Genomic DNA, 19,621 nt, shown 5'->3' on the forward strand with positions numbered 1-19,621 from the left:
AGCTGCTGCTTGCTCTGGGTCCTGCTCGGTGTGGGAAGGAGACGCTGCTTGACCTGAGTTCTGTCACCTTCTCTGGGGACTGGAAGGGTCATGGAAACCAGGAACTGGGGACTTTGCATCACAAAACTCTGCTCTAAGATCACTTAATGAAAGAAAAGTCATTAATGGAACTGTAATTGAATGCTGGTCACAGTAAATTACTGTAGAGCTCTCTGTGGAAGGGCTGAGTGACCCCTCAGTCAGCAAACCTTGTTTTACTGCACAGAGCTGAGCAAACACGGAAATCAAATCCAAATGGTTCATGTCAGTGGACACTGAAATATTGCTGGAGTGTTTTCCACCCCGCTCCTATTAGCAGTGAGAGGAATTCTGCAAGTTTGGTTCATGTCTGGAACAGGAGTCTCATCCTCGGCCGTGTGTTCCTCCACTCGAGGTGGGATTGGTCCAGGCTTGAACCCATCAACTTTTGTCATTGTCTGCACAGGTTAATTAAAGTGAGGGCCTGGTATTCCTTTGAATCTTATTTATTTATGTATTTAATTGAATCCCTAGTATTCCATTTTTTCCCCCCTGACAAACTGAGATACTGGGAAAGAAATAAAAAAGCTTCTTAATATGTTGAGTGTCTGATGAGACTGATGGTCTCATATTTGAATAAGAGAGAAAATGATTAGTGGTTGATTAATTATCCTTCTGCTGGGCCTGTTCCTTGGAAAACTATGATCTAGAAAATAATGTAGCCAGTAAATATGAGGAAAAAATCTGCATTTTGTTTGGGATCTCTGGTTATATCTTAAATCATTGTCATTGATGTACTCCTTTTAAATGATTAAACAAGTCAGTGTTCACTATTGATTATAATTTCTTAAATAATCTTGTTTAGCCTTGTTTTAATCTCATGGGTTTGGGGTTGAGGAAAAACAAGGCTCAAAGCTGTTGGCTGGTTGAAATTGGCTGTGCTTTGAGAACATCCCAGAGCTGCAGTAACCTTCATTTTCAGGGGATGGGAGCACTGGGCCTGCAGTGGTTTCTCAATAAAAGATCTCTGGGAGCGAGTTGGACACCTGGCCTGGCTGCACCAGTCCTTGTGTGGACCAGAACGTGACCAACAATAATTTCTGCTCAGTGCTGGGGTGAATTTGGGTGGCCTGGCTGCACCAGATCCTGTGTGGGCCAGAACGTGACCAACAATAATTTCTGTTCGGTGCTGGGGTGAATTTGGGTGGCCTGGCTGCACCAGTTCCTGTGTGCAGAATGTGACCAACAATAATTTCTGCTCGGTGCTGGGGTGAATTTGGGTGGACTGGCTGCACCAGATCCTGTGTGGACCAGAACATGACCAACAATATTTTCTGCTCGGTGCTGGGGTGAATTTGGTTTCCTCCTCTTGGCAGCCGGTGCCGCGATCCCGCTGCGCTCAGCGGGGATCAGCTCACAGACACTGGGAAGGAAACTGGGGGAGAGGATGCAAACCCCAGGGCTCCTGGCTGCCTGCTGAGCCTGCCTGCTTGCTCAGCCTGTCCCCAATGTGTGTTTCAGAGGATTACCCCAACGGGACGTGGCTGGGCGACGAGAACAACCCCGAGATGCGGGTGCGCTGCCCCATCACGCCGGCGGACATGCTGCACATCAGCACCAACTGCCGCACGGCCGAGAAGATGGCCCTGACCCTGCTGGATTACCTCTTCCACAGGGAGATCCAGGCCATCTCCAACCTCTCGGGCCAGGGGAAGCACGGCAAGAAGCAGCTGGATCCTCTCATGATCTACGGCATTCGCTGTGAGTGCAACCCGGGAGCTCCGCGTGCGGACGAGGCAGAGAGGGATGTGTGCAGTGGTGTTTTGGGGGCGTGGTGGATGTTGTGGTGGGGTGTTCTGGTGGCTTTTGTTTAGGTTTAAGAAGGTTTAAGGTTTTTATGAGCTGGTTTACTTCAGTTGGTGGGTATTCACCAGAAATTCCTCGGTCTTTTATCCTGAATTTCAACTGCTTTGCACCCGCCAGCTGTGAGCGTAGTAAATATTGTAGAAATAATGAGTAACACAAATTTCAGTGCTGTTCAAGTGCTCAAACCAGCACGGTCTTGAACCGTAGTTCTTGACTTCCCATTTATGTCTCTTTTTCCAAAAGACTTGCTCAGATTGTGATGGGGAAAGTTGGCAATCTCAGGATCATAAAAATCTGTGGATTCACAGCAGGAATGGGCAGGACGCTGATGGATTTCTGTCTGCTCCACGTGCACAAGTCTTTGCATTATTTAAGCTGTTCTGGAGCTGTGAACTGATATTATTTGTGTTAAAGGCACGTCATTTGTTAATTTGAAAGGAATCCAGTGTGGTTTCATGTAGAACAAAGGCACAGCCACTAGTTTGAAATGAAAAGAGGAATCTGGACGTGAGCGTTGTGTTCTGGTGTGGCGACTGCTGGTGAACACACTGAGGACAGCCAGGCCTGTTCCCTGGCTTTATTTCCAAGAAATGAGCACAAGCAGGATTTGGGGAGAAGTTTCCTCTGCCAGGTGGTGGCTGAGCACTGGAATCAGGCACTGGGCACAGCCCCGAGGCTGCCAGAGCTCCAGGAGTGCTGGGACAACGCTCCCAGGGCCAGGCTGGGATTGTTGGGGTGTCTGGGCAGCCCAGGAGTGATCCTTGGACTGGATTCTGATAAACCAGGAGGTCTCCTTGGTACAAGATTCTTTATAGTCACATTTTGTGTAGGTCACCAGGGAATGATTTGTTCTCCTGGGGAGTTTTGTGTGGAATTGGCAATTTGAAACTCTGGGTAAGGCTTAGGAACAGCTCAGCCAGGGATTATTTGGGTGGTGTTTGGAGAAATGGCTGGGTGATGGTTACAGGGAAGGGAATGTGAATGGTGTTTGGTGGTGGCAGGAAACTCATTCCTGTTATCTGCTGTTGTTTCCAGTGGTTTTCAGGCTATTTTGGGGAAATTGAAAGCCCAATCTAACCCCCTCAGGTGGCTGCATTAGGGCAATTTTTGCTTCATTATTTACCTGAAGCAGAAGACCTCAGGCTTCTTCTGCAAACACATGAAATATGTATTTTTAAGAGAGATGATAATTCAAATTAATGCTGATCTCTTTGTCTGCTGATCTCATCAGTGTCAATGATTTTAAAACACAGGTTTTTGATGAGAGCTTTTAGAAACACTAAGAAATGGCTCTTGCTCCAATGTTAAAGCAATTCCCAGGCAGTTCTTTTCCCATCCCTTAGGTCTGAGAGCGCAAATCACACGGGGCAGTTTGTGGCTGTGGAGGAAGATGAGACGTTTGTGTGAGCATGGGGAAGGAATGTGTCCATGTGACCGAGTGCTCAGGCTGGGGATTATGTCATTTCTGTGGGGCATTGTGACCATGAAGAAATTGGATTATGGAGGTGATCTCTGCAGCTGGAGCAGGTCTGGAATGGCCCAGATGTGAGAGCAGGGGATCAGCAGCAGCACTCAGTGTCTGCCTTTGGTGGCCTGAGCACGGTTTGGGATCCAGGTATCTGAAACAGCCTCATTCCCTCCTGCTGGCTGCTGTGGTGTTTTCTTTTGGGAGCCAGGCCATAAAAAACTTGGGGTTTCTGGAAAAAACAGACCCTGTGTGGATCTGGCCAGAGAAGACTGGTTTGGGCAGTGAAGTGTTGATGTTTCTGGGGATTTGCTACCAGCAAGGACAAAGAATCCTGTGGCAACCAGCAAAGAAAACACACGAGAACTTGATGGAGCAGCAAATGTAACAGTGAGAACAGTGGCCCAGAAATGATGATTTCACTTAATAACCTCGTGTGTCATCACTGGCAGTAATTAAGTGGGAGTGGAATTGGATTGCAGCAGCCTGGTGAGGAGTGTGCAGCACTCAGCTCTCGAGGATGGGGCTGTCTCAGGGTTATTGATTCCCTGGGATTCTCCTCGGGGTTGCTGTTCCCAGAGTTAATCAGGTTTTCAGCCTTCTCTTCGCCCTGGGTGTTTCACACCGAAGCCAGAGACGACAAGCTGAGTCCAGTAGTTCGTGTTATCAAGGCTGTTTATTCTTAATTATCTCTCAGTTCTTGTCCAGCTTTGCAAGGCGTCCCCAGCAGAGCAGGACACGCGGGGGACTGGGCGGGTCAGAGAGCCCCACACCTTATGTACAGTACCCCTGACCCAACCACTGTCCAAAATGAACTTTTTATTTACAGAATTGTACCAATACCTACTACCTATACTAACATGTCAGTTCTACTCTAAACCAATCTCTAAAACCCAACTCAGCACAAGATGGGGGACGAGAGCAAGAACAAGGAGCACAGGGGCCACTCCCCAATTCCTCCATCTTGTCTCTTCAGCCCCATCTGCTAAGAATCCTAATTTCTATATTTATATTCTATAATCAACCATCCACTACTTATTTTAAATTCTTAGGGTTTGTGATTCTTCCTGCATGTGAGTGTTCACTGCCATGGCAGGGATCAGAGTCAGTGTCCTCCTGGGATCTGTGTGGGTCTAACTGAGCCCCCTGGACAGATCCCAGACCCCCTGTACAGTCTTCAGATCCTCCAGGGCGGCCAGAGGGATGCCCTGGACTCCAACAGGGCTGTGCCCGTGCTCGGTTCAGTGGCAAAGCTCCTGCTGGGTCTGTGTGTGCCACGATCCCATCCCTGCTCCCTCTCTGGGAAGAGCCCTGGGAGCTGGGATGTGCCACCCCAAATCCCCTTTGCACATCTGCTTTTCATCCCTGCAGTGTTCTCCCAGAAAATCCCCCCAAACCCGCGTTCCCCTGCATGGGAACCCCTCAGTGCTGCTCCCCTCTGTGGGATTTGCTCCTGCTCTGGTGACTTAATTTAAACAGAAATAAAAAACCCAATGGCATCAGCCTGGCCTGTGCCACTCACAGCCAGAGGAGCCCAAGCAAATCGAAAGGATTTTGTTTTTCCTTTCGTTTCAAGTTTCTTGCAGTTTGTCAGTGGAAAGATATTCCATCCCTTTTTTTCTGTAAGAAAAACACCAAGGAAATCTGTGTTCAATAGAGAAGGTATTTTGTGTAATATGCAGAAAGTATAGAAAATGAAGAGATGTGTGTTTATTAAAAATTCTTGATGCTCTGCACAAGGTTTACCACAAGAGGAGAGGAAAGTTTATCTTTGGAAGTCTAAATTTTCACTTGTGGTAGGAATTTGCTTGTGGGGTGGCAGTGGTACTGAGGAGAGTTTTTGGGTAAGAAACCAGAATGATTTAAACACAATCTCTGTCATTAAATAGCTCATTACCTCAGCCCTGCTAAAAATGGAGACTTTTGCTGGTGAAATGCAATCCTAGAACATCCTCAGCTGGAATTTTCTCTGCCTAACAGAAAATACAGGTTTAGCTCTTTGGAGATTTTACAGCAATTTCCACGAGCGAGTTGGAAAAAACAGATTCCCAAATTCAGAATTTTGCAGTTCTAAGGAATGGTGTAATAGAAAAGATGATTTTCTGTGGCATGCTGGAAAAAATGGAGAGGGGATTGCTGAAGCTCAGAAAAGAAAATTTATCAGTGGTTCTTATTCTTCAAAATAATCAAAGTAACTAAATGAAACCAAAGTAACATTAGTTACTTATAATATATATTTATGTATACACATATTTTATATATTATTGTGTGTAACTTTGTGTATTATTTCTTGCTCTGCACATGGGTTTTTACAGACTCTCACTGACAATTTTCCCACTTTTTTGTCAGTTCTGGTGAATTATTCCAAGAGGGTGGAAGATCATTCCTGTAAATTTAATGCAGAATTTGTGGTTGGGTGGAGGAAGGAGACCCAAACTCAGGAATTGCATTAAGGGGAACCTGTGCCCTTGTGTTATTGGACCCCAAAATTCTTATTTTGGCTCCAGACAGCATCTGTTGCTCAAGGAATTATTATTTATGCACGGGGGAATGACTCTTGTTAGGGACAGGGTTGTTGCTGGAAAAAACCCAACTCAAAACCATAAATCCCCCACCCAAACCCTCCAGTGCTCACAGAGGGGAGGAAACTGAGGTGAAAAACTTGGGCGAATTTTCCATTTTCTTCCAAGACTTTCATAGATTGAATTTTCCCATTTCCTTTTAATTTCCTCCAGAATACATCCCTGTCATTTAACCACCATAAAACAAAGTGTTAGCTGAGAACACCTAACGATAAAATCTGATTTTTAACCCTGAATGATGCATTTTCTCTTTCAAATGGTAACAACTTCACCTCTTAAGATGCAAAAAACCTCAGCACAGAAAGAAATCCCTCATCAAAGCTTGGTGTTCCTGTTGTATAAAACATTTCTTCCAGTAGGGATGGGAGCCCTTTTCCTACTGCAGGAGTTGAAAGAGATGTTAATACACTCTGAAAGGAGCTGTGTCCTCAGCAGAGGCCAAATGGAATTAAACACTGGCTCTGCTTCCCAAAAATCCACACACCAGCTCTGGAGCTGCAGCCCACACACGGCTGCTTAATAGGAAACACATTTGGCTGTGGAATCGATGTCAGTGGGATGAGTTTATGTATGGAGAGAGAAATATAAATATAAATATTCCTGCCCGCAGCCCAGGCAGGTTGGGCCGGTTGAAGCTGCCACTGATGGCGTGGAAAACGTGAGGGGAGCCTGAGCTTCATAACAACGCAGGATAAACAGCAAATATATCACATTTCTGTCCTTCTCGGGGATTATCCCGCTTGGAAATCCTGCAGGAAGAGCAGGAAGTTCTCATGGATGAGCTGAGCTCGGGTGTTTCTCAGCAGAGGATTTGCTTTGTGGGACACTCCAGGCTGGGGCTGTCTTAGGGATGTTTATCAGGGAATCCTGGAATGGTTTGGGCTGTGCGCACCAATTATTTATATTTATATTTATATTTATATTTATATTTATATTTATATTTATATTTATATTTATATTTATATTTATATTTATATTTATATTTATATTTATATTTATATTTATATTTATATTTATATTTATATTTATATTTATATTTATATTTATATTTATATGGTAAAGATCCAGTGCCACCTTCTGCCATGGCAGGGGCACCTTCCCCTGTCCAGCCTGGCCTTGGGCACTGCCAGGGATCCACAGCTGCTCTGGGAATCCACTCCAGGGCCTCCCCACCCTCCCAGGGAAAGATTCCATCCCAATATCCCACCTAACCCTGCCCCTGGCAGTGGGAAGCCATTCCCTGTGTCCCTCTCCTCCATCCCTTGGAAATCGTCTCTCTGCAGCTCCTGTCTCCCCTCAGGTGCTTTAACAAACATTGCAGTTGTTGAGCACATTCATTAGAAATGCAGAATGCCCTCAGTATTCTCTACTCTTTTATTTTCCCACTTCCAAAAGCCTTTTTTATTGCCGTATTTTTATTAACTCCACCAGTTTTTCCTTTTTCCTCATTTCCTTCCTGATACTTGTGTGCTTTCTCAGCATATTTTCTTTGTCTTCCTTTCATTTCCCGTTTATAATTTTGGTGTCTCATTTCTGAGTATCCCACAAGTCCCTGGCTGACAGAGCATTTATTGAATAACATCCCGTGGTTAAAATTGTGACACCTCCATGCCACAGTCCTGAGCATCAGCCTTGGAGAGCTGCATCCAAACCCTGGATCCATCTGGAGAGCCTGGAGGAAAATGATCCCCGTTGGCATTTTGTCCCATGCCTTTAACATTTCATCAGCGCCAGAAATTGAGGGATTTCTGTGATTTGGATATTGGTAATTGTTGTTTGTCCCGTGCCTTTAACATTTCATTGGCATCAGAAATTGATGGATTTCTGTGATTTGGATATTGGTCATTGTTGTTTGTCCCGTGCCTTTAACATTTCATCAGCAGCAGAAATTGATGGATTTCTGTGATTTGGATATTGGTAATTGTTCTTTCAGTCCTGCCCAGCTCCCTCAGGGATCCTCTGGGGATTTGGGACAGGAATTTCCAGAGGAGCCCTGAGCTGCTGAACCCATCTACATTTCCCTGGTGCTGCAGGATAATTATCAACTCCTCTCCCCAGCCCTGGTAGCCTGAACAGGAGCCCTGTGGTTTGTGTCTGATGGATGAGCTAATCCTGTGGTCCCTGGAAATATTTTTTGCCAACATTTTCTTCTCCCAGTGCTTGAACAGCTCAGGCTGTAGTTCTTGGGAAATAAGGAGTGACTGGAGGCTGTTCCCGTGGTGTTATCACAGAGCCCTGGGGCTGTTTGCTTTGGAAGGGATGGACTGGTCCTTCCCCGCACTCTGCACTGCTCCAGCCTGCTCAGATCGATGCTGTGGGGTGTTTCTCCTCCAGGGGATGGCTCCAGGAGCTTGAGGGGTTGGGTTTGCCCCATCCTGCAGCAGCTGAGGGGAGCTGGGCAGGTCGTGCTGGGCTCTGTGCTGGGCAGAACTGGGCTGGAGCCTTGCAGGGGCTCTGCTGCCCTGGGAGCTCTGCGCTGGCTTTGGTGGCAGAGCCACGAGTGGGGACCTGCGAGGGACAAACCAGGGAGGGGCTGCAGGGCTGGGAGCTCTCTCCTGCTCAGGTGCAAACTCTGAGAGTCCTGCACATCTTTAAAAACAAGAAGTGAAAGAAATCCTCTCTGTTGGGCCCTTTCCTCCCTGAGGAGCTGGAATTCCTGTTTCCCCTGGGGATGGGCTGTGCTGCTGCTGCTCTCAGGCGTTGTCTCCCTCAGAGCTGCTGCTTGGGGAATCAATTAAAAGCTGCCACATGCAGGGCTCTGATAACCTCCTTTGAGGCCAGGCAAGAAGATAATGGGAGAACCCATTGAGTTTATCTCAGCACCACACTTCTCATCCACGGCAGCAGTGCTGGCCTTGCTTTCAGCTGGAACTCGGTGCTGCCTCTTTCCTGGGCACTTCTCTTGATTTCAATTATTTCCCTGGCCAGTCCCTGTTAATAAACTGAAAAAAAAGAGGCAGAAATTTTGGGGAAAGAAAATAAATTGCGTGTTTTCTCTCCCCTTCTCCCACTTCTCTTGTCATCCTTGTGTTATCCAAGTGAGGAATTCAGTTTTCCATTGCTGGAAAAGCAGCAGTGGGGGCTGTCAGTCCCACTGATGTGTGCAGCATGACTGTGTGTGATGTGCTGTCAGGCACTGCTGGCTCCTGGGCTCTCCAGAAAACACAAAATGAGTGTATGAGGTCACTTGGACCATCTGTTTCCACACTCCTTCCATCCCTCAGTGCTGTTCCCTTTTGGCCAGGCTGAGTTCAAGTACGTGCTGAAGTGTGCAGGTCTGCACTGTGGAGAGGCAGCTGAAAGCAATCCTGAGCCTGGGGACACAAAATCAGCTTTTCCAGGGGCTTGGAGTGCTTCAGGAGTGTGGAAAGTAAAAAAGGGCGAGCTGGGTAGTTTGGAGATGGGCTCTTTGGGAAGGTTTCTGCTGCAGCTGTTGTCTGTTAAAAACAGGGGACAAAGTAGGAATAAATGTAGGATTTTTTTTTTTTGAAATGATGAAAGAAAATAGAAGCAAATGCCATTTGTCCAGTGTCATCACACTGGAGTGACTCTGGTGTAACTTGGGACCTGGAGCAGAGCAGGAAGAGTTTTCTCTTTTCAGATTACAAACCCTCTGTTTGGTCCACAATTATTTTCTTGCAGGGTTGATTGATTAATTAATTGTACTCAAGTTCCTGAAGAGCTGTGGCTGTCCTGTCACCATCAGGAAAGGGATTGAAGGATCCCTCTGGGAATTCTGTGTGGCTGCTGCTGTAATGCCTGGAATTCTGGAACACCACAAATACTCTGTTGTTCCTGCAGGGGTTAATTAATTCTGCAGGGGTTCATTAATTCCCCAGCCCCTCTCTGCTCCTGCAGCTCCAGAACCTTTCAGAGCACTCGGTGTGTCCTGGAATGGAGCAAACCCATCTTTTAAAAGATTAAAATCCAACTTTTCCTGCCACACTGGGGACGTGATACCCACTAGATGGCAATATTTGAATGCTGATGGCTCCCTCCATGAATGAGGATAAATGAGAATAAAACAGGTTCTGCTCGCTGTAAAACAGGTAAAAATAGCCTGGCTGCTTTTCCAGAGAGGTGCTGAGGTGTGACTGAGTGCAGGAGCCCTCCTGCTCTGGAACAGGATTCCTTGGTGGAATTCAGAGAGTCTAGACCCTAATTAACATTAATTTTTCATTTTTAAAACTCCTGGTGGGGTTCTTTTAATTCAAAGAACAAAGGCATTTAAAATAACATAAATTTTCATGTCTCCTCTGAATCTGTGACTTGTTAAAGATGAAACATTCAGCCAAATATCCTCAATAAATATTAATGAACAGAGTAATGACTTGGTAGCTGGATTTGCCTTCCCTCCTCCCCCTCTCCAAGTTCCCAGCAGCTCCTCCTGACTCTTTTTGGATGGATGGATGGATGGATGAGAGCAATGTCATGGAAAGGGATTTTTTGGTGACAGGATGGATTTTCCAGGCGTGTGACACTGCAGGAGCCTCCAAGGCTGTGCCATCCCTCCCCTCCTGCATCCCAAACCTGAACATTCCCATTTTGGCAGGGGGAAATTCCTCGGAGCTGTGGAGATCCCCCCCAGCAGGCAAACAAACAATTCCTGTTTGCCACCCATTTCAAATGGGTGAGGGGAATCAGAGGCTCCAGGAGGAATTCCAGAGCTGCTTCAGCTTTTCCTCTGCTCCCTCCGTGTTTGGAGCAGCAGATTTTACATTAGATTTATTTTATATTTATATTGGAAAGATCATGTGCTCTCGGTTTAATCCAAAAGCTCCAAATGTGTGCCCCTGCTGAGAAAAAAATGAATTTTGGGAGCCAAAGCCCCAAAAAATCAGCCCCTTCTCCTGTCTGAGCAGGAGGAGCCTTTGTTTCTTGTGGGATCCATCATATTCCTGTCAATTTAAAAGGATTCTGTCCATCACTTTAAGATGAATTCCCCATCCTGCTGCTTTTCTTTAGGTTTTGAAAATGAGAGGGAAATGGAAAAGTGAAGGAGCAGTGACCCAAATCTGCTTGGACTCTGTATTTAATATAAATATATTTGTATTTTATACATGGGGCTGTTGGATTCTGTGCTGCACTTTCCCAAATCTTTCCAAGTGCACCAAAACCAGCAGGAATTTCTGGGTCACCTCAGCCAAGTCCATGAAAATACGGATTTACCTTTGAATTTTCCAAGGAAATCTGTGATGAAACTCCTGACGTGGAGTTTGATTTTTAGGAGCTGGAATATTTCATGTCTGCTTTTGATCTCACAAAGAAGATCTCTCTGTCTTCTCTTCCTCCTCTATTTGTTCTTCATTTGATTTCTTTACAGTTTTGTGTTCTGTGGGGATTGTTTTGTCTGCTCCCTGACCTTTCAGACAGACAGGATCACTTCCTCAGGAACATGGCTTTTCTGGGATTTTCTTAGTTTATAATTAGTCCCAGTTTTTAGGAAACCCCAACCCTTTCTCTCCTTATTTTGTCCAGCAGATCCTCTAAAATTATCATTTCAGACACCACCTCTGTGTTTGGACCAAATCAAATCTTTTTTCCCTTTGCATTTTCGAGCTTGTTTTGCTTTGTATTTCCAGACTATTTTTTTTCCTTTGCATTTCCTGGTTTTTATTTCCTTTAAGAACCACAGGAAGATTTATTTCAGGCCTGCTTGTGTTGCTCTTTTTCATTTTAACTGAGCTCTCTCCCTGTGTCTCTGATCCAGGCTCAGCGTGCTGCACCTGTTGCCTTTTAAAGCTGATTTGAATTTTCCTGATTTTTGCTCTCTTCCTGAGCTTTTCCTTTGCTGAGACTGGAATGTTGATCCTTGATTTCCCCTCTTTCCCCCTGTGGCTCCCTGAATTCTCTTTGCAGCCCTTTTTGTCTCCCAGGCTGCAGCCAGGGTCTCTCTGTCTGTAGAAATCACCCAAACTCCTGCAATTTATGAATTATTTTTAAGTCCCTGGTGTGTTTTTCATGGAAAGCTTCATTCAGGAAATGGTTCCTCCCCTCAAAAAAGCAAACTTTGGGCTTTTATTGTTTAAAACTAAGGACAACTTTTTTTTTTTTGAGGCACCATTCATGAAAAGATCACTAAAAACACACTCAGCCAGTCTTAAATCACCTAAATCCTGTGCTTTACTCTCCTTTTGTGAGCATCCATCTTCCCAAATACTGTCTTTTGCTCCAAGTGCTGATTTATATTCCCGACTGGAATTTTTTTTGTTGTTCTGTAGCTCGTGGATGCTCTGCTATGTAAAATGTCAGCGTCTGGTGGAGCTTTTGAGAGGAAATGACCCCCAAAAAGTCCAATCCCTTCTCCCTGAAGCATTCCTGTCTTTTCTCTCTGAAAATGAGAGGTCTCATTTCCAATATCCTGCTTTTCTCTGGGGGTTTGCTGTTGGACATGCTGGGAATGGGGGAGCTCTCCTGCCTGGAATCCTTGGAGGGAGCAGGGTCAGCTCCACTCCTCATGATCTGCACATGTTTGGGGGATTTCTCTCTCTCCTGCAGGTAAATCTTGTTTTTAATGCCTCTGGGAACTTTTTATCTGCTTAAAAACCCCTCCACTGCCTTTAGCTTGAGATTTTTCCTGGCAGGGAATGTCTTGCTAAGGACCTGCTTGTAAAACAACAATTTAGATTATGATAGCAACTGCACAGATTTATCATCTGAAATTAATTTGGTTTTTTTATCGATTATCTTTGTGCTTTAGAGTTAATTTTTCAGGCCTGGTTTGCACATGACTGGGTCTGCAGTTGTGGTGAAAATCTCTGCAAACAGCTCTGCTTGTCCAGCCCGGTTTGACACCCTGGCAGCAACTGGGAATTTCATGAATTAAGGGAAAGGAATGAGCACGTCTGGCTTGGAAAATCTGTCCCTGATGGTTTTGGGCTCTGTAGCCTAAAGTTTTCCTCCTCCCCTTCAGTTTTTGGAAGGTTCCTTCCTCCTTTTCCTTCCTCCTTTTCCTTCCTCCTTTTCCTTTTCCTTCCTCCTTTTCCTTTCCCTTCCTCCTTTTCCTTCCTCCTTTTCCTTCCTCCTTTTCCTTTTCCTTTTCCTTTTCCTTTTCCTTTTCCTTTTCCTTTTCCTTTTCCTTTTCCTTTTCCTTTTCCTTTTCCTTTTCCTTTTCCTTTTCCTTTTCCTTTTCCTTTTCCTTTTCCTTTTCCTTTTCCTTTTCCTTTTCCTTTTCCTTTTCCTTTTCCTTTTCCTTTCCTTCCTCCTTTTCCTTCCTCCTTTTCCTTTTCCTTCCTCCTTCCTCCTTCCTCCTTCCTCCTTCCTCCTTCCTCCTTTTCCTTTTCCTTCCTCCTTTTCCTTTTCCTTCCTCCTTTTCCTTCCTCCTTTTCCTTTTCCTTTTCCTTTTCCTTTTCCTTTTCCTTTTCCTTTTCCTTTTCCTTTTCCTTTTCCTTTTCCTTTTCCTTTTCCTTTTCCTTTTCCTTTTCCCTTTTCCCTTTTCCCTTTTCCCTTTTCCCTTTTCCCTTTTCCCTTTTCCCTTTTCCCTTTTCCCTTTCCCTCCCTCTTTTGGGGATGTTTTGTGTCCCAGCTCTGGTGCTCAGCCTGTTCCTCACACTGCACCTGAGACTCCTGTCCTGAATAATTTTATTTCTCTTTGAATGAAGTGGAATCCTGGAATATCCCATGGATTAAATCAAGTGGAATCCTGGAATATCCTATGGATTAAAGCAAGTGGAATCCTGGAATATCCCATGGATTAAAGCAAGTGGAATCCTGGAATATCCCACAGATTAAATCAAGTGGAATCCTGGAATATCCCACGGATGACACTGGAATAGTTCAAATTCCCAACCAGGCAGTTTTTCCCTGGGATTTTCTCTGCCTGCAGTGCAGCCCCTAACACACCATGGAAGTCATTCAAGTGCAGTTAGGAGTGAAAAATGAACTTTTTCCCCTCCAAAACCCCCCCCAGCCTGTGCTGGTGTTTTCTGTGGGACCCCTGAGGGTGGGCAGGAGCTCAAACCCGTCTGGGTTTTTTGGCCACCCTGCAAACATTGCTGAGCATTTCCCTGGGAATGGCTGGGGCTGGGCAGTGGGGGCGCAGGGGTTAAATCCAGAACGTGCTCTGCTTCTGCTGACACCCGTGGAAAGGAAACAAATTGGAATTTCAGCCCATTTTCCTCCTCTCCCACTTCGGAGACACCACACAGGGCTGTAAAGTTCTCTGAGTTCTTGCTGTCATTTAGAGGTGAGAAATCTTTAAAGCACTTTTGAAGTAGATTTTGGGGGCCAGTGTTTTCTTCCTGTGTGTTCGCTCCTTTATTTCAAATTGCCCCAACCAAAAAAAATGAAAGCATTGAAAAAATCAATTTTACTTTAAAAAACGATGCCACAAGAGATCCAGTTCTGCACTTGGCTCTGCTGGAGCCTGCAGGTTTCAGGCTTTGAGGACTCTGGGCTCATTTGTAATGCAGAGGAAACTGCAGAGCTTTTGGTTTGTGCAAACCTGGAATTTTGTGGCTGCAGGCTTCAAAATCATTTGTCTTGCAGGAGCAGCCCATATCCTGCTCTTTAGGTTCTGTATACAACAATTTAAACAAGTCCTTCACAGGATTAGGAGCCCGTCTGAGAGGGAGATGGAAAGCCCAGAAAGTGGAAAAGTGGAAAAGGTTATTTTACTTTGCAGGGTAGGGAAAGGAAAATGAGAATTTTAGAGATTCTTGGAGCTTTGTCCTGTGGGGTAAAAGCAGCTGTGGCCTGTTCAGTGTTCACCTCTGAATTTTCAAGGTTTAGAGCATTAACATATTAAATATTCAGAGAGTTCTGATTGAATTTAGGGGTTTGAGTCAGAGAATCCTGAGATGGTTTGGGTGGGAAGGACCTTAAAGTTCATCTCATTCCACCCCTGCCATGGGCAGAGACCTTCCCCTGTCCCAGGGGGCTCCTTGGGCACTGCAGGGATCCAGGGGCAGCCTCTGGGAATTCCATCCCAGAGATGGAATTCCACCCTCCCTCCCTCACAGAATCCCTTCCCATATCCCACCTCACCTTTTCCTTTCTCAGGTTAAAGCCACCCCCTTGTCCTGTCCATATAAAAATCCATTTCCCTCTTTTTCAGATGGACAGATAATGGATTTTTCAGGTGTTTTGTTTTATCCTGCAGCTGTGGGGCTTGGAGTTTTTTTCTCTCAAGTGTTGGTGCTTTAGGAAAACCCAAACCCCTCAGAAGCTGCCAGTGAAATGGTGAAAGCAGGGAATAATTGAAGCTGACAGTGCACAACATTCCCAGTCGAATTCCCAGATTTAAAGCCAATCCTCGCCGTGTTTATGGAACATTTTGGCAACTTTGCACCAAGGGCTGCAAGGTGCATCCTGAGGCTCTTCCCATGCCTGAATGCTGGCAGTAACTGTGCACAGGATCCTCATTTGAGCTCTGTTTTTTACTGGATTTGGATCCATTTTGAGCTGAGCTTTAAAAGGGTCGATTTATTTTTCTTTACAGGGGGTTTTATGCCGTTTCCTACTTCAGCAGGAGGCAGTTTTGTACTTCCACAATGAGATTTATTGTGGGGTACTATCAGTGAGAATTAATCCTTGCTGGATCCTCCTCTCAGCTTGGATGGAGCAGTGCAGCCTCCATGGATCTGAGGGCAGCTGGTCCAATTCTATGGACTGCTGGCACTTTTTACAGAATTTTAATTTTAATACAGACTTTTTAACAGAATTTTAATAATCACAGAATTTTACACCAGAGCTGTGCAGATGAACAATTTCTGAGTTTTGGGGTTTTGTTGAGGTTCTGTCACTGCTCAGTTTTGGGGTCCTTTGCACAGGTACAGAGCTGCTATGTGGGACTGGGTGTGTCTTCTTCTCTGTGTTTACTGCAAAATACAGCTTTGTTTTGATCTTTATCTGTTTTCCCCATCATTCCAGGCCACCTGTTTTACAAATTTGGCATCACGGAGTCGGACTGGTACCGCATCAAGCAGAGCATCGACTCCAAGTGCAGGACAGCCTGGAGGAGGAAGCAGCGAGGGCAGAGCCTGGCTGTGAAGAGCTTCTCCAGGAGAACTCCCTCCTCCTCCTCCTACAGCGGCTCAGGTGAAAACCAAACCTTCCCCCCCTCCCAAACAATAATTCCCTCTTGGTTTCCAAGGTGGATTTGAATTTGGCTGCGTGGCTTTGCTGAGGGGCTGAGAATGTGGAAGCCTGGAGTGGTTTGGGTGGAAGGGACCTTAAAGTTCCTCTCATTCCACCCCTGGTTGTTCTTCCACTGTCCCAGGTTATTCCAGCCTGGCCTTGGACACTGCAGGGATCCAGGGGCAGCCTCTGGGAATTCCATCCCAGCCCCTCCCCACCTCACAGAATCCCTTCCCATATCCCACCTCACCCTTTCCTTTCTCAATTTAAAGCCACTCCCCTTGTCCTGTCCATATAAAAATCCATTTCCCTCTTTTTTAGATGGGCAAACAATGGATTCAGGTGGTTTTTTAATCCTGCAGCTGTGGGGTTGGGATTTTTTTCTCTCAAGTGTTGGTGCTTTAGGAAAACCCAAACCCCTCAGAAGCTGCCAGTGAAATGGTGAAAGTGGGGAATAATTGAAGCTGACAGTGCACAACATTCCCAGTCAAATTCCCAGATTTAAAGCCGGTTCTCAGGGCAGCCACAGCTTCTCTGGAATCCTGTGCCAGGCTCTCAGCACTCTCACAGCCAAGAATTCCTCCCCAATATCCCACCTAACCCTGGATTCAGCTCCTGCAGCCTTGTGCTGTGGTTTGGGATTTTTACCACGCTCAGTTCTTTGAGCAGAGAGTCCAAATCTCCCTGCAGTTTTTTCTGAGAGGAATCAAGTGACTAAATCCTTCCCAGTGTGTTCACACCATTCAGGGGACGTGCTAAATGCTGTTCCTGAAGTGTTTTCCTCTGCAGACATGAGATGTGCTGTAGGTGATTCTGTATTTCCATCTAGGTATGGAGGCCTGCATGGTAATAACAAATGAAAAATCCTGACCTCGGGAGTGTTCTCTGAGGACATTTCTGGCTCATGCTTTTAATATAAAGCAGTGTTCTGGGACGTTTGTACATTAGATATTAAAAACAGGGCTTTGGAAGGCAGCCCAAAGAAAAGGAAGTCAGTTTATTTGCCTGCATAAAAAGTTTTGGTTGCATGTTAACACTAACCACTGTATCTCATGCAAAGAATGACAAAATCTGCTTTCAATGGAAAATTTTATGTGCTGGAACAGGGAATCACATCCAAAATCCTCAAATTAAAACAACTAATCAATGTAATGATAACCATAAGCCCTCTCTGTTGATGGGATTTTTACTTTCAGTCTTTCAGCAATCAGCATTTCAGGACTAAAAGGCAGCAGTAGGTGGATGTTCCAGCCTGTGCTCATTAGCCTGTACTCCTTGAGTGGTGTTGAGGTTTACTATCCAAATTATTCATCTTTAACCTGTTTGGAGGTTTGGAGACACCTGTAGAGCTGTAAAACCCTGACTCAGTGCATTCCTGTCTCCTCAGGGCTATAGGATCAGGATTTGGGTGGGTTTCCTCCTGTGTTTAATTGGAAATGGTTAATTAATCCATTTCTTCCCTCTCAGTTCCACGGGGTTGATTTGTGAGGGAAATGTTCCCTGGGTACAAACCCACCTGAATTCACTCCTGGGCTGTGCAGGGACTCCCTCCCAACCCAAACCATCCCCAAAACTTTGGGATTTCAGCTCAGACAAACCCTCGGGGGACCCTGCTGGAGCCTCCGTGGCCTTTTGGGGTGTCCAGGCTGCCTGGTTCAAGCAGGGGGGACCTGGCTGTCCCTGCTCCCTCCAGCCCCAGGGCTTCCCAGGAGTTTTGGTGGCATCCCAGGGTAGCTGAGAGGTGGCTTTGTCCCTGCTGCTGTCCCTGCTCAGCCCAGGCACCTTGGGCTGTCCCTGGAGGAGCAGATCCAGGCAGGAATACGGAAAACTGCCTTTGGTAATGTCCTGGGAAATGCTCCCATGGGTCCAGAGGCCTTGGTTAATTCTCTGTAAATTCTCTGTAAAATATTGCTCCTACTTAAAATGGCTTTGGCACCGTTTTTTGGGAGGCTGGAGGGGTGTAAGGAGGAATTCACTGCTGTGAAAAACACAGGAGCTCCTTTATAAAATGTGAGCACTCTGCAGAGTCAGGGGTGCTTTGGGAAGTTCATTTTCATCCCCAAAGCCCCCAGGAGTGAGATTTCACCTGGATGGGGAGAAATGGAGAGCGGGTTGGGAGGCTCCATCAGTACACAGGGAGAAGAAAGAGAAGGGAAATGTGGATTAAAAATTCATTTTCACTGAGTGAAACTCACTCAGCTGTGCCCTGACTTTGGTTTCCCTGGCTCTGAGGAATTCTGAGGATGACTGAGCACAATAAAAGGAGGATCAAAACCCACCTGGGTGCAGCCCAAAGCCACCAGTTCTGGCTGCCCATGGTTTGAGGAAGGACATTTTATTATTTATCTCCAGAGGCCACTTCCAACCTCATTTATTTGGGATTTTTAATTTTTTTAATGAATGATTACACACACAATGAACAATTCTGCATGATTTGAATTGTGGTTCAAATTCACCCCTCTTGCACTTGTTGGAAGTGCCAAAGCTTTGAGGCTTTTCCCGAATTTTGGGATTAGCAGTTCCTGGAGCACGTGGCTTTGATTGGAGCACGGTGAAAAGTGACAACACATTTCCTCTCTGCTCTGCTCCTCACATGGAAAAATTCACTCTGGAAACGACAGCAGAGTCCACAGAGCCTCCAAGGCTTTGGGCTTGGAATTTGGTGTTCAGGGGGGATCAGCCTGCTGGGAAAACACAAAAGGATTTTCTTTGTTCTTCACCCCCAGAGATGTTAATTAAGGTTTTTCTCCACTAATTGAGTGGTAAATTCAGGCAGAAGTTGCTTTTCCTGATTTCCCCTTCCTCTTTGGTTGAATTCACTGCCTTTTTTTGGAAAGGAGGTGTTGATTGCCGTGGTTTGCTCTGCTCTTGGAGCCAACATTTCAATACCTAAGGTTTGTTTTCCCCACTTTTTTTCCCAACCAGAGAGATCCACGTGGCTGCCATGATCATTTCACTGGATATTCCTCTGGAAAGGGCTGGAGTCTGTGCAGGGAATGCTGTAGGAAATGAGGGCTTTGGGAGGAGGATTAATTGAAAAGTGCCTTCTTCCTTTCTGTTCATTTCTTTACAAATTGTTCAAGCTGTTATCACAGTTTTCCACGCTGGAATTTTTAATTAGTTCCCTGACTTTGGGATTTCTGTGTAGATTTAGGCCTGTGCTGAGGTGTCACATTAAAAACTGGATGTGCAGCCAAATCCTCAAAGCTGTTCCACACAACTGGGGGCTGAGGCAGGGGAGGTGATGGTTCACAGGTTTATTCCCATTGTTCTGGAATGGTTTTTCCTGCTTTTTGGGGGGTTTGGGGATGGTTAATCCATCCATCACCCTTCCCTTGCTGGGACTACAATGAGGAGATGCATCCCTGTCTGTGAGGAGAGGTGTGAGGGTGGGGCTCTGGGAACCAGGAAAACAATTTGTAATTCCAGAATTCCCAGTTGTGGATCCCTGCTGCTGTGGAATCTGTCCCTGCTCCCAGGGAACAAGGGACAGGAGGAGAGGAAATGTCCTCAGAGTTGCACCAGGGGAAGTTTAGGTTGGAATCAGGAAAAATTCCTTCATGGAAAGGGTTGCCCAACATTGGAATAGTTTATTCAGGGCAGTGGTGGAATC

At 45.8% G+C, this 19,621-nt stretch overlaps 1 protein-coding gene across 1 annotated transcript in view; it reads left to right on the forward strand.

Annotated features, from left to right (window-relative positions):
• BANP (BTG3 associated nuclear protein) overlaps window positions 1-19,621 on the forward strand; it is a 123,164-nt gene that overhangs the window by 37,737 nt on the left and 65,806 nt on the right. The window contains exons 7-8 of the mRNA XM_063410780.1: window positions 1,540-1,779; window positions 15,802-15,969. Of these exons, the coding sequence (XP_063266850.1) occupies window positions 1,540-1,779; window positions 15,802-15,969 (408 nt within the window). The remainder of the gene's footprint in view (window positions 1-1,539; window positions 1,780-15,801; window positions 15,970-19,621) is intronic.

This window comes from Prinia subflava, chromosome 13, assembly GCF_021018805.1.
Source record: "Prinia subflava isolate CZ2003 ecotype Zambia chromosome 13, Cam_Psub_1.2, whole genome shotgun sequence".
NCBI lineage: Eukaryota > Metazoa > Chordata > Aves > Passeriformes > Cisticolidae > Prinia > Prinia subflava.